The sequence below is a fragment of the Podarcis pityusensis genome (genome assembly GCF_964106645.2).
Source record: "Podarcis pityusensis genome assembly, chromosome: 13".
Lineage (NCBI taxonomy): Eukaryota > Metazoa > Chordata > Lepidosauria > Squamata > Lacertidae > Podarcis > Podarcis pityusensis.
Window position 1 is genome coordinate 34,134,999 of NC_138038.1, and position 14,291 is coordinate 34,149,289.

General features: G+C 46.9%; 1 protein-coding gene and 1 pseudogene across 2 annotated transcripts; one reads left to right on the forward strand and one right to left on the reverse strand.

The window, feature by feature from the left end:
* The first annotated feature begins 1,011 nt into the window (after positions 1 to 1,011).
* LOC308461673 (claudin-4-like) lies at positions 1,012 to 9,885 on the forward strand. The gene is made up of 2 exons (XM_080978791.1): positions 1,012 to 1,118; positions 8,541 to 9,885. Exon 2 carries the CDS (start codon positions 8,564 to 8,566, stop codon positions 9,206 to 9,208), a length of 645 nt encoding a protein of 214 aa, XP_080834917.1. The 5' UTR covers positions 1,012 to 1,118; positions 8,541 to 8,563; the 3' UTR covers positions 9,209 to 9,885.
* A 1,444-nt stretch (positions 9,886 to 11,329) lies between these two features.
* Positions 11,330 to 12,016, reverse strand: LOC308461224 (small nuclear ribonucleoprotein F-like; annotated as a pseudogene). The gene is made up of 2 exons: positions 11,829 to 12,016; positions 11,330 to 11,604 (listed from the first exon to the last, which is right to left on the reverse strand). The product of its transcript is annotated as a small nuclear ribonucleoprotein F-like (transcript).
* Between the last annotated feature and the right edge of the window lie 2,275 nt (positions 12,017 to 14,291).

Genomic DNA, 14,291 nt, shown 5'->3' on the forward strand with positions numbered 1-14,291 from the left:
TGTCTGCCAGGCTGGGGTTGGGGCTGCTTTTTTAAGAGAGTCTACATACAGACGGGAACACACATATAGGCATCAAACAAATGATCTAAAATTAACAAATGTATTCAGATCAAATCATTAGGGGTAGCTCAGTTAGTGGATCGTGAGGCCAAATCTTAGGGTCATGGGTTCAAAACCCACCTTGCGCAAGCAATTCCTGCATTGCAGGGGGTTGGACTGGATGACCCTTCAGATTCTGAGGAGAAAATCGTCAAAACACAAATAATCCATAATACTCCTCGGAACTCCCCCCATCCCACCCTTTCCCTGGTTTTGGCTGTGGCAAAGACAGGAATGAGGTCTTGCCTCAGGACACGGTTTTCTATGTACCTGGATTCCTCCTCAAAAGAAACAAAATCCGGGAGGAAGAGAAGGCTAATAGGGAGTGACTGGCCCAAGGTGAACGGGCGAGCTCCATGGCTGACCCAGGAAACCGAAAAGCCTAAAAATCTGAAGCGCCTAAGGTTAAACTCTATATGGCCCCTTTATTGGCCTCGTGGTTAATCCACGGAGCTGTCGTGTATTCGTGCCACCGAGGGGAATTATTTTCCTTCCTCCCAACTTCTTGCAGCCCGATCCGGGTCACGCTTGCTCGCAAGGAAGGCGGAAGGCCCCCACCGAGTTCCGCGGATATTACTGGCCTAATAATAATAATAATAATAATAATAATAATGCTGGCCGAAGTAAAAGTCCGGCCGGGCTAGGTTAAGGAGCGGTTCGAGGGCGAGCACCTGGGAACCTTTCGACCAGATCCTCTTCGCCAGCGCGCCCCTTCCTCCGCCCAGGTGCGCTCGCTCGCTTGCGCCAGTTTCGCCCTGGGTGGGGCAAGCCCGTCTCGGTCGCTCTTTCTCCTTGCCCCCCCTTTCCTCTTTTGGGGGCTTTTCCTCCCGACGGTTTTCTATCCCAGGCCGCCAGTTTCACCTGCCACTGACGTCATCAGGGATGAGAGGGGTGTGGTCTGGGGGGGAGGGCTGAGGAGGAGGATGAGAGGGGTATATAGCCGGCCCCTCCAGGAAAGTTGCCTCCAACTTGCCTCCTGAGGATTTGAAGCCTTTTCGCTCCTTGGGTCCCGTCAACAGGTAAGGGAAGAGACTTTAGCTGGATGGCTGCGGGGCTAGTGAGATTGGTGATTTGCAGAGTGGAAATGGGTTAACTAGTTTTACTTTATTTTAAAGACTTGGTATTGTGTGCGAGGCAAAGTTTTAAAAAAATCTGTTGCGTTATGTGGGTCCCGTGGGATGCCTTGAGGAGTGATGTCAGGACGCCTGGGTCCCTTCCCCAAGGATCGATGCGGTATTTAGACAGTATTAAATAAGTCCTTTATTTATTAAATTTATTATGTTCCGCGCTCCTTCCCAAAGGACGCTCGATATCCTGCGGTATTTGGTAAAGCTTGGAACAGATTTAGATTTGCTTTCTTTGGAATGGGGTAAGATTAATGCGAGTGGTGAAACTCGCGCTTGATCAATGAAGACCCGCGGATTCTTAAGCATGTGCGGAAAGCGCTTTCGTTTACGGGCGTCTTCAATAAACGCCCGAGCGCTAATTTAGGGACTTGTCGTGAGATGCGTTCTCTCGCTCCTTTTGGTCTCCGGAGCGATAAGTCTGCCTTTAAAAGCCCTTGGAAGAGTAAAAAAATTGCCCGCTAAATAAAGGGTTAGAGAGGCAATGTGAGCCCAGAGCCCTACGCGAGAGTAGACCCATTGAAACGAGCGGGCATGGATAGCTTGTGTTCGTGGAGTTCCGTGGGCGCAGTGCTCCCAGGGGCACTTAGGTGGAGAGCAAACTTGAGCGGCAAACAGAAATGGCTTTCTTAACTTTGCTGGGAACTTGATGGTGGGAAAGGACTGGAGTTGTGGGTCCGCGCTCCCCCCCTCCCCCCTTGCGCATATCAAAGGCATCCTCCCCCCTCGCCTCCATTGTCCCAGCAAGGGAGTGGGTGGCGCCCTGATGTTTCGGTGGCGAGCTGGACTCCCACTGAAACAAACCCCCTTGAGAAGAAAGAGGAGGGGGGACAGTTTCGGTTGAAGGGCATGGACAAAGCGAGGAGTGCGGCCCCGCCTTCTTCTCCCCCCCCCCGCTCACGCCCCGGCCCCGCCCGAGGCATACGTGTGGCGGAGGTGGGGAACCTTGGTTCCCTGGAGCGCAGGCACCCAGTGACCTCGTGTCTCTTTGTCCCAGAGGCTGGAAAACCTTCCATAAGGGCTGACGATTCTCCCGCCATACCTGCGCCCGTATACCCCACCCACCTAGCAGGCAGAAGAGGTCGATTTCTGCAGCTCCTAAGACTTGCCTTCTCTCGAGAGTTTTGGGGCTGCAGAATAAGTAGGGCTAGAGTCGGAGCTTTGCCTTGTCTTCTGGAAATGGGGGGGGGGGGGAGGAGGACCCTAGCCCACCTGTAACCATGGGGTGGTGGTTAGAAAGGAGCCTTGCGACAGGTGGATTTCACACGTCTGTAACATACTGGTTTTTCAAAGTTCTTGTTAGTGTATTGGTTGATCCATAGGGGGAGGGCAGAATCCAAAGGTAATACATTTTTTGGTTGATTCTAATAAATGCATTGTCTAACAACTCACAAAACGTGGCATGCTTTTGAGTTCTCCATAACTCTTCATCAAGCACCCCCACCCTCTTGCCTAAATAACTCAAAAGCTTGCCACATTTTTGTGACATTTGGTTGGTCCTAATACAGGTATTCCCAAACAATGGGATAATGAAAACTAGACACGACTTAAGACCTGTGTCTAAAGTGTTTAATTCCAAATCAGACTAGACTTGTGTTACTTAGTTTTGGGAGTAGAAAAGGGAGAAGTAGGGTTGATTTTAGAGCCACCTGAACAGCAAGATGGCACTGTGTTTTGGTTGGGTTTATTGCACCTGTGAAGGAAGGTAAAGTTGGTCCTTTAAACTAGCTGAAAACTATACCGTAAAACATGGTTGGAATTGGCCCTGGATTAACATGGTTTGAAAGGGTGTGATCTTCATGTGATGTAAACCTCCCCTGAGGCTTTAAATAGAAACACACATTGACTGAGACAGTGGGTGGTTGGAAAAAAAAATTGCAACTTGTTACTCATTTTTTTTTTTTTTTTTAAAGTGGCCTTTACCAGGACTTAATTACAAAATCAGGGCCTAGAGCCTATTGCACAGGTAGTATTCTGCCTCTTCTCATATCAGAAGGCTTAATGTTTTAGATCAGGCTTCTTCAACCTCAGCCCTCCTGATTTTTTTGACCTACAACTCCCATGATCCCTAGCTAGCAGGACCAGTGGTCAGGGATGATGGGAATTGTAGTCTCCAAACATCTGGAGGGCTGAGGTTGAGGAAGCTGTTAGACACTATTTACAACAAAGGATCCATTTAGAACTCCTTCCTGTATGTTTCTTTCCTTGTCTCTTTGTCTTCTCTTCCTCTTTGAGAAAGAAAATGGCGGTGCTGGTGTGATCAGTTTAGCTCAGGACACAACCCTGCGTAGGTTCTTCCTAAATCCTTCCTTGGACTAGCCTTCCCCCAACCTGGATGCCCTTCAATGGTTTTGGGCTCCAAGCCAATCAGCCTCAGACAGCATGGTTGGTGGACGTAGAAAACCAGGCTTGGACTTGGGAGGAGAGACTTGTTGCTACTTGCCTATGTTTCTCTATCATTAACCTGACACATCCAGCATCTCCTTTGCTGTAATCAGCATTAAGGGCTTTTGGGGACCAAGTACGCAGCTTCCAGGTGAAATCTGTTCTGTGCTTTACTTAGTCTCATAACCCCAGCCCCATTTTTATTTATGCTGGCTAAAAAACATACTGGGCTCCATGGTAATAAGCTAACAATCAATTGCTGTATGCAGCTGAAATGGAACATAGCGCAAACCTAGGGTTGTTGTTTTTTTTAAGTTTAACATCCCAGTGTTTAAAGATCCTTTGCACGCTTGCCTAGGCTTAGCAGATCAAAAGTGTACACCTCAAAAGGCAGGCTATAAGCCATGCAGGAATTCTGTGATCAGATTGCCTGTTTTGTTAATGGAGCAGTTGCAGTTGGCGGGAGGTCTTTCTTTAACCTTTTCTCATGCAAAATTTTGCCAGCCTAAAATCCCATTCTGCATTTCTTCCACTGCCTCCCTTGAGCTGCTATTAATCTTGTTGCATTGCGAGATACACAAACTGCCATTACACTTGCCTTAGCGCTGAGCATTCCCCTGGATCATCTATCAAGTTTGCAACATCAAGTTTTTTCCTGAGCATGGCTCCCCAAATGAAGCTCCAAATTGACCTGTTCAGTCACTTAGCTCTGTAATAGTGATACTGAGCACCTGCTAGAGTGCCTTGGACTTGCTGAGAAAAGGTAATTTGTAAATAGTTTTAAAGATTCACTTCTGTACAGAGTAAACCTACTCCAACCAAGACTGTGTAGGGCTTAACTTTTACTGCTGTTACTGAATTTGGAGCCTCCCCTTTGACATGCCAATATAAAGCAAAATGTTGGGCGAGTTCTGATAAAGGACCCCTTGCGTAATGTATAGTTTGTGTCCAGGCATGTGCCGGTTGTTTTAATGGGGGTGGGAAGGAGGTGATGTCCCATCCAAACCACTGTTTCCTCCCAGAGAGAGCCCAGTGGATGTTTGTAGTGCTTTCTTGCTGTACATGTCCTTGTCGCCTGACTTGCCTGGAGCCTTGGGGCAGAGGTGGGCTGAAACCTAAATACCCAGCTTTGACTAAAACAATGAGGACATTCCTCCTCCCCCGCCCCATACAGACACTGCAAACAAGTGAGCGACAACGCTGAGGAGAATGGCATGTATCTGTTGCCTAACAGTTGTGAAATAGGTCGCCAAATTATACTGTTCTTTCCCTTCAGTTAATGTTGCGGAGTGCCAGTGGCAACAAACTACCTTGTTGAGTCCTGAGGGCAGAAGATGATGCAATTCTTGAGGTCGCTCCTAGGGCAGGTGTCCCTCTCTACCTGCTCAAAGCGGATCTTGAGAGAACAACCAGTTGTGCAACCGCTGCTATTCTAGGTGCCTGATGAGTTGGAGGGAGGGAGTGTTGTTTTTCTTCTGCCCTGCTCAGTATGAGGAGGAGAAAAAGAGAACTATCTATATCATCTGGCTTTGTTTAGAGTCTGAAGGCTAATCCTGAATGGTTTTGCCTGACCAGATGAGTCAGGAGCTAGGCCTTGTTTCTGAGTCAAATAGGAGTATCACCTACCTAGGCTATCTCCAGCCTCTATGAGTCAGGTGGGAGCATTGCTTAAAACACAGGTGTTCTCTTCTGAGAAGACAGGATCCTGAGGTCAGCTGCCACACCTCTACCACAGCATAAGCCACCTGATGAACCCCTCCCTGCCAACTCCTTTAGCAGGTTGCCCTGATTTTCAAAGTCGTGAATTGTGGGGACTTCAGCTGCTACAATCAGAGGCAGATTTAGGGGAGCATGACCTGGGTGGAATATACGCACATATAAAAACTGTTTTGAAAATGCTTTTTTTAAAAAAATAAAAAATGTTTTTTAAAAATACTGAATTTTCCATCGCCATCTAGTGTCACATTGTATATTGTACTTAAAACGTACTTAAAATTGTTTTATTTGCAGCTGTATAGCCGAGTCCCAGTTCACCTATGCTGGGCGCCACAGGGGGCGCTGTGACAAAGGTGGAAGACGGGGCACACCAAATTTTGGCATCGCACAGGGCACCCCTGAAAATTTGTACGCCCAAAGTCCCCCTACAACTACCTACAATCCCACTACTTTGGGGGAAAGGGGCAAAGTGCATCTGTAGAATTTTAAGTGGGGTTTATGAACAGCCAACAGTTCTTGCTTGCAAAAATTTAGGTCAGCTAATATTGCTAATAAAGCAGAGGAAATACAGTGGTACCTCGGGTTACATACGCTTCAGGTTACAGACGCTTCAGGTTACAGACTCCGCTAACCCAGAAATAGTACCTCAGGTTAAGAACTTTGCTTCAGGATGAGAACAGAAATTGTGCTCTGGCGGCGTGGCAGCAGCAGGAGGCCCCATTAGCTAAGGTGGTGCTTCAGGTTAACAGTTTCAGGTTAAGAATGGACCTCCGGAAGGAATTACTTAACCCGAGGTACCACTGTATCTGTAGATACCAAAGTCCACATTCTGTTGGGCATTTCATGTTGCTGCCAGAGGCACCCACTGTTGAAGCCAATCCTGGGTGGTGCCAGAGGTAAAAGTGTTCTGGATTAATCTGAAATAAAAACATCAGCTTATTTTTCAGTAAACAAAATGTTGCCCTTTCCAGTCATTCTGAAACTACATAGAAAATGGAGAGAGAGTGAGAGAGAGCTGTTCTAGAATCCAGGAAAAATAAAGCAACTGGAAAGGGCACTTATCATCTTTAGTGCAAGACGTATTAGTTGTCAGCTAACTCCTGAACTGGCCAGCTCTGGTTTGGTCTGGATCTCTAAGCCAGGACTGCAAACCAACTTTAAATTTTGGCTTTCAGTCCTGGCTGAGAGGAAGCACAAACCAGCATCTGCCAGTTCAGGTGCAGTTGCAAACTACGGGCCTTGTGTTTCGTTTTGTTTTGTTTTAAAAAAGAAGAGGCAATCCTCTGAACTGGAGCACATGGCTTGCTTATTTTAAATGCCAAACCATGGTTTTTCATGGTATGTGAATTGACCTCAAATGCTGTCGAAGCCCAGTATTGTCCACTCCTGGCTGCCATTAGCTTTTGGAATCTTGGGCAGCCCAACCTTTACTCCATGTGAGGCAACTGCCTCAAGTAACAGATGTTTGGGGGTACTGCTCCTTCTAAGGCTGCCTGGCCATTCCCTTCTGCAGGAGGACAGAACATGGGTGTGTCCTTGTCCCCTAAATGACCTTGCTGCCTTGGGTGGAGGACATTATCCCATCACCAGCCTTTAATTAAGGTTCAACTGCCAGCTCAGTTGGCACCTGTATGGGGATTGGGCGAAAGTGTGTAATCTTCTCTGCCTTAGGCAGTGAAATGCCTTGGGCTGGCCCTCTTTGGTAGAGCCTTTCCCATCACCTCCCCTTTTACCTGGAGGTGCCAGGTATTGAACCAGGAATTTTCCACAAGGGCTCAGGCACCAAGCTCTACATGACTTCTGAATGCCAGTTGCTGGCAACTGCAGGGCAGGGGAGAGTTGTCTTGCACTCATGTCCTGCTTTTGGGCTTCTCATGGGCATCTGGTCGGCCATTGTAAGAACAGTATGCTGGACTAGATGGGCCCACTGGCCTGATCCTGCAATAATAGTCTCTCTCCAGAGTGCATATGGTAGGAGTTGGGTTGTCCTGTACCAAGGCTAAAGAATCCTGTAACTTTTTTCAAAGCTGACACAGAAAATGCTACCAGGTATGTGTGACTTTCTGGTGCTTGGTGAGCTGCTTCTGCCTATGCAAACTAGTGATAACACACTGAGTTTAGAGCGCTTCTCTTGTTTAACCTTCCCCACCATATTGTGGGGGGCAGGGCATGAATTGAAGCTTGGTGAAAGAAACCTCATTCCAACCTATACTTAGCCTGAAGGGATCTCTCCCCCCACTGCCGCCGCAGCTGCCTTAAAATTTAACCCCAATAATGGGCGGGCAACAGAACAAGTAGCGACGCCTGGTTTTCTGGAAAAAACAGGTTGTATAACTGCATGCAGCTAATCCATGTTCACCGCCCCTCAGTGACAAGGGAAAACTGGCTTGACAAGGGGAGCCCTTCAACGCTATATGGGCTATGCAGCCTGCGAAATGGCCTGCTACAGAGCAATGTCACTTATTCAAGACAAATTTTAACTTTTGTCAAATTGTTTTACAGTTGGGTCTCATTTGAAGGTGGCTCCAGTAGGATATTTCTGCAAGCGTCAGGGTTGTGGGTGTACCACACATGAGCTTTGCTGGATCAGAACGAGGGTTCCTCCAGAACAGCTTTTCTCAACCTTGTGTCCCAAGATGTGGTTGGATTACAGCTCCCACTGTTCCTAGCCAGCAGGGCCAGTGGTCAGGGATGATGGAAACTGTAGTCCAACAACATCCAGAGACCCAAGGCTAGGGAATGCTGCTCTCTAGAGTGTAGATCCTTGCAGGAAGGCAGCAAGTGAGGCTCAATAAGGCAACAAATATTTCCAGCTTTGCTGCCACTGAACGAAAGGACTTCCATTTAGCCACCAAGAGTTGAATTGGCCTAAACCTGCCTTCCCCGAGCTGGTGCTCTCCAGATGTTGTGGCCTACAACTCCCATCAGCCCCAGCCAGCATGGCCAATGGTCAGAGAGGGATGGCAACAACACCTGGAGACTTCCAAGTCGGAGATGGGTGACCTAAGACTTATTTAGAATGTAATGTGTACATATAAAATACCATAAGTTAAACTGGAGAAAGTTGAATTGCACCAATGACCACCTGCATGGATGACCTCAAATGTAACGTGCGTTAAAACACTAAGGGCAAGGTCTCTTGCCCCAGAACACAAAGGATAACAATGACTTTCTGGGGATATGCATTAAAAGTGTCCTTGCTTGTATTCTCTACAGGGTTGTCGTCTTCACCTTGAGTCATGGCCTCTGCTGGATTCCAGATCATGGGCATGGCCCTGACAGTGGTGGGCTGGATCGGAACCATCATAACCTGTGCCCTGCCCATGTGGAAAGTCTCCGCTTTCATTGGCAACAACATTGTCGTGGCGCAGATCACTTGGGAAGGGCTGTGGATGAACTGCGTGGTGCAGAGCACCGGGCAGATGCAGTGCAAGGTCTACGACTCCATGCTGGCCCTTTCTCAGGATGTGCAGACAGCCCGTGCCCTGATGGTCATCTCTGTGCTCCTGGCTGCTCTGGCTCTGATGGTTGCCATCGTGGGGGCCAAGTGCACCAACTGCGTGGAAGACGAGGACACCAAGGCCCGCATAATGATTGTCTCTGGCGCAGTCTTCATAGTGGCAGGGATCCTTTGCCTCATCCCTGTGTGCTGGTCAGCCAACACCATCGTCCGCGAGTTCTACAACCCGATGGTGATCGATGCCCAGAAGAGGGAGCTGGGAGCTGCCCTTTACATCGGCTGGGCATCTTCTGCCTTGTTGATCCTCGGAGGAGCTCTGCTCTGCTGCAATTGTCCCAAGAAGGAGAGCAACAACTACAGCGCCCGGTACACAGCTGCTGCCTCTCAGCCCCACAGTGATTACCCCAGCAAGAACTACGTCTAGGAAGCCCACCTCAGGAAAACAAAGCTGTCATCATTGCTGACCTGAAGCTCACTACTGCTTGGGTCCCCTTTGGAGGAGCAGAGATGCATCCCTACTGGGGCTCTGCACAGAAAATATCCATCCATCCAAAGAACAGAACATCTGATAGTCCCATGACTTTCCAATGTGCTTGTCCCATCAGTATTTTCCCCCACCCGCAAATGTTACCACTACATTATTGTACAGACTTGCCCTATGGAAGTCAGAGCTCTGCTTCTAGAGAACATTTTCTACTCTTAACTGGTTCTCCTCGATGTATGTAGAAGAGATGCTGGACCTTGGGGAAAAAAGAAAAGTCATTTCCAAGTAGTTCTTAATGATCAATGTGGGTTTTGTTCTTAGGTTTCCTGGATGCTCATCAGGGGACTAAAACTACTAATATTGTCCTGGAGGTCACCGTTCAATATGGTCTCCATTTGGGGGCAGAAGTGGGTGGTGGAAACGGGTACTCCAGAAATGAGTTTATAAAGCTGTGATGCGTTGTACAATGTTGTTTGTAAACAAAAGTGATGTGGTCTCTTTTTTTCCTTTTTGCTAACTCACTGCAATTCACCATGCATGCATTTCATATTGAATGCCATTTTATTTCTGTTTTTTATTAGTATGACCTGAATAAAAATACAGGCTTTTATATATAACAGTTGTTATTGGTTATTACTGGTGTGTGAGAGAGAGGGAGAGTGAGTTCCAGGTCATTAAATACAAGTTCTTGGAGCCAGGTGTGCCTTATCTAATGAACCTTCCTGGGAGAGTTAGCAGTACATATTCTGACTTGTGGAACAATCTAACTAAGAGGTGGGGTAGGGAGAGAAGGAAGATAAGTGACCTTCGCATTGCCCCCAAGGAAGGCTGAACATACTTGGTCTCTAGATACCAGAGTATGCATCAAAGCCATAGGAATCCATAGCCAAGGGGCAAGACTCCCCCCTTGGAAGAATTCAGTCTCTGCACCAACATATCCCAAAGGTATTCAGACAACTGACCAAGCAAGAGTTCCCAGCACAGAAACAAGCAGAGAGGAAGTGCAAAGAGAGAGAAGGCTGAGGGAGGTATTTTTTTGCATGAGGTCTTGGAAAGATTGGAAGTTCCTGGTGGGCTTGAAAGTGCTAACTAGAAACTGGGAGCAAATTAAAAATGGGGGGGGGGGAGTTAGGTGGTTGGGCAGCAAGGAGAGATTTAGCATTGATACCGCAAGTTTGGGAGGTGGCAGGTAAGCTGCTTGTGAAACATAAACAGTGTGTCCGAAAAAGTTTACACATCACTTGGGAAGACAGGTGAACTAATGCCAGTGTACTAGAAGAAAAGATCACCAGTATCAAAGCAATGATTCGTTGGGCTGGTCATGTTGCTCAAATGCCCGATTATCATCTTCCAAAGCAACTACTCTATTCCAAACTTAAAAATGAAAAGTATAATGCTGGTGGTTAACAAAAGAGATTTAAAGACACTCTTAAGGCAAATCTTTAAAAATGTAGTATAAACACCGACACCTAGGAAACACCTTTACCAAAGGTGTCAGACTTTGAAGATGCTCAAACTCTACAAAAGAGAGAAACCTATGTCTCCACTGTGGAAGGCCTAGTGCATCCAGAATTGGCCTCCACACAGTCACTGACAGACTCACTGTTAAGACCATGTTCATGGAAGACAATCTTGCTCTGCTAGGAGTGATCCCCAAAGAAGCAGCATGCCTGAATTCCTTCTAATTCCTGGATCCAACAAGTATCCAATTGCTATAATAGCCAGACAAATTTTCTGGTAATGGCCCTGTAAGTATGGGTCCTTAAGGTAACAAAAGAAGTTGCCCCAGAGGGCAAATGGGGGGGGGGCCCTCCCTCATCTGTCTCTCACTAGAAAAACAAAAGCCAGAGTTGAGGTGTGTGAGAAGTGGGCTGAGCAGCTGAGAGACAGAGCCATGCCTGATTTCTGCTGGGATCCAAGGCTGTGGTTATGGGAGAAGCAATTCCTTATTGGGGTGTTAATGCTGTGAGCCCCTCCATTGCAGTCTCAGGTTGAATATATGTTCCTTCAAACTTCTGGAATCTCTCACTGCTTTTTTATTTTTTGTCAGAAATAGTTTATTTTTCTTCCATAGTGGTAACTTTTCTTCAATGACAATGTTTATTTTTTGGCCATAAAAAATGTTACTTGACAAAACCTTTAAAAAGCAAGCAAACAAAACCGGACAACTAAATTTCTTAGCACAGTTAAACAACAACAACATTCCCCCCAAAATACTTATTCTCTCATTTCTCCGTCTTCTTCTTCCACACCCCTTATATAATATAAAAGGACATTATTGCACCTTATCAGAACTTCACCAAGGTGTCCAGATAATGCACCATCAATATATTCTTCTGTACAGTGGTACCTCGGGTTAAGTACTTAATTTGTTCTGGAGGTCCGCTCTTAACCTGAAACTGTTCTTAACCTGAAGCACCACTTTAGCTAATGGGGTGCTGCTGCTGCTGTGCCGCCGGAGCACGATTTCTGTTCTCATCCTGAAGCAAAGTTCTTAACCTGAGGCAATATTTCTGGGTTAGTGGAGTGTGTAACCTGAAGTGTATGTAACCCGAGGTACCACTGTATTTGCAAGCTCCATGTTCATGTAGCCATCGATGGAGACGAGGTAGCCTTTGTATTCCACCCCCCATTTCAGCTTCACCATCACTGGCTTCAGTCAGCCCATTTAGGAAGAACTTTGGATTGAGAGGCAGACTCATAGCAACCAGACCAACCTAAGGGTGGCTGCGGCAACAAAAAAATTACAGGCAGCACATGTGCCCGCCAAATCTCTAAAAAGAAAAAGCACGGAAGTGACGAACACTTCTGCTTCTGCTAGTCTGCTAGTCTCTTATCTCACACTGCTCAGATTGGGGTGATGTACAACAATTTCTATATATTTGTGTGTGCATGCAAGCACATGCACGCGTGCACACACACACACACACACACCAAACCTGCAAGAAAGTATGCCAGGATGTACTGCTTTTGAAGGTGCCAGCTATGCTCTCTCCCACGATACTCCATTCCATTTCCTTTCCAAAGTATTATTGTCATCCCGCCTCATAAGAGCCAGTCAGCATTACACACCCTCTGAGTCCTCCGTCCTCATTGGACTATTTGGATGGGTTGTTCCCTTAAGGTTTAATTTCTTAAGGGTTTTGGTTTTGTACTTAATAATAATAATAATTTATTATTTATACCCCGCCCATCTTGCTGGGTTTCCCCAGCCACTCTGGGCGGCTCCCAACCAAATATTAAAATCATGATACAGCATTAAACATTAACAACTTACCGTACCTAAACTTCCCTGTGGCTCCCTAGCTGTCTGGCACTCATCACCTGAGCTTTAAAGAGAGTCATAAAAGTAACCCCAAATTGGCCTTTGAAGATTGCTACACTGCCATTCAGTTCATTCTATTTTTGGTTTTTTCTAACCTATGTTATTCACCCATCAAGTTAGTTGCACTTTTTCAGTCTTTGGGGTGGACACTCCATTGTCTCTGTGGGTGATGTGCCAATTACTAATATAAATGTTTTGTGGGTGGAGGGTGCTTATTGTTCTCTTCGGTGCTGCTGGAGTACATGGTGCACACGGGGGTTAACACAGGCAAGTAAGAATCCCCGAGGAGGAGAATCTAAAATGGAGAATTGAGGAAAACAGTGGAGTAGGAGGTAAGGAACTTCAGGCCTGAGTGTCAAATGCAGGGCTCCAGCCTCCAGGCTGTACCCCTTACCCCTTCAAGTGCTTTTGCATGGCTGGAATGTGCTCTTGAACTGTGGTCATGCCTCTCGCACGCCTGACTGGAAGATGGGGAGCTAGCAGGTAGATGTACAAACACTGCATTTTTTGGCATTGAGCCTCCTGTACAGGAGGTACGCTTGCTTCTGGTTCCTCCAACTACTGGCATGGATCACTGTGGAGCTGAAATGAGGTTGCCCACCTCTGAGGTAGGAGGAGGAAGGAAAGAGGCAGTGGGTCTGGCTGTGGGTGTTGCATGTCTTTTGAAGCTTAGTTACAATTGGGAATAAGCCTATTAAGGGGATAAGCCAGAGGCAAAATGGAGGTGGGGGGGAGTGGGGTTTGAAGGGAAGAGGAGACAGAACCTAAGAGCTGTGATTGAGAGGGCATTCTACACACAAGGCAGACCCGATTGAAGTATTTTAGGAGTGAAGGAGACCTACATAAATTGGATAAGAGGAGCTGAAGTGTTACATTTGGGCAATAACGGTGAATTCTGGACTTCAGGATTGGGAACAGAGGAAGACCGGGCCGGCTCTGTCATTAGGCAGTGAAGCACCAGCCTCATACACCAACGCTGTAGATTTAAAGCACTCTTATACCACCTTGACAATCATCATGGCTTCCCTCAAACCATCCTGGGAACTGTAGTTTAAGGGTGTTGGGGATGGTAGCTCTGTGACGGGTCTCCTAACAACTCGCAGCACCGTTAACAAACTACAGTTCCCGGGGTTTGTTGGTGGAAGCCCTGGTTGCTAAAGTGGCATAAGAGTGCTGTCAATGTGTGGTGTGAATGTAACAGATTCAGAGGAGGCTGAGGGAGCAATGGTGGTGAGGTATTAAGATGACAGAGAGTGTAATCTACATGGCCTGTCCTGGCCTACAAAACTGGCCTCCTGTCCTGCCCACTGTTATATTCAACTCACAGCCTAGTTGCCTTCTGTACATCAATGGAATGAGGTGGGGATCTTTAACCTTTATCCCAGGCAGCAAAACACCACAGGAAAGAAACTGAAGGGAAAAAAATAATCCATATTCATCACATTTTTCCACCCACGCTTCCTCGAAAGCTCAGGTTCCCTCCCATTTTATCCTCAGAGCAAACCTGTGAGGTAAGTTAGGCTGAGAGATAAGAGATTGGCTCAAAGCCATTTAAGGATGCATTCAGACTTCTGGAATATTGTGTTACTTTTCCCAATTATAATGCTAGCGGTTCTAACCTGTTTTCTAAATGTTCCTTTCACACCGCAGTCCCTGTTGTTATGGAACTCTGGCTCCTTGACCGATATACCAGCATGT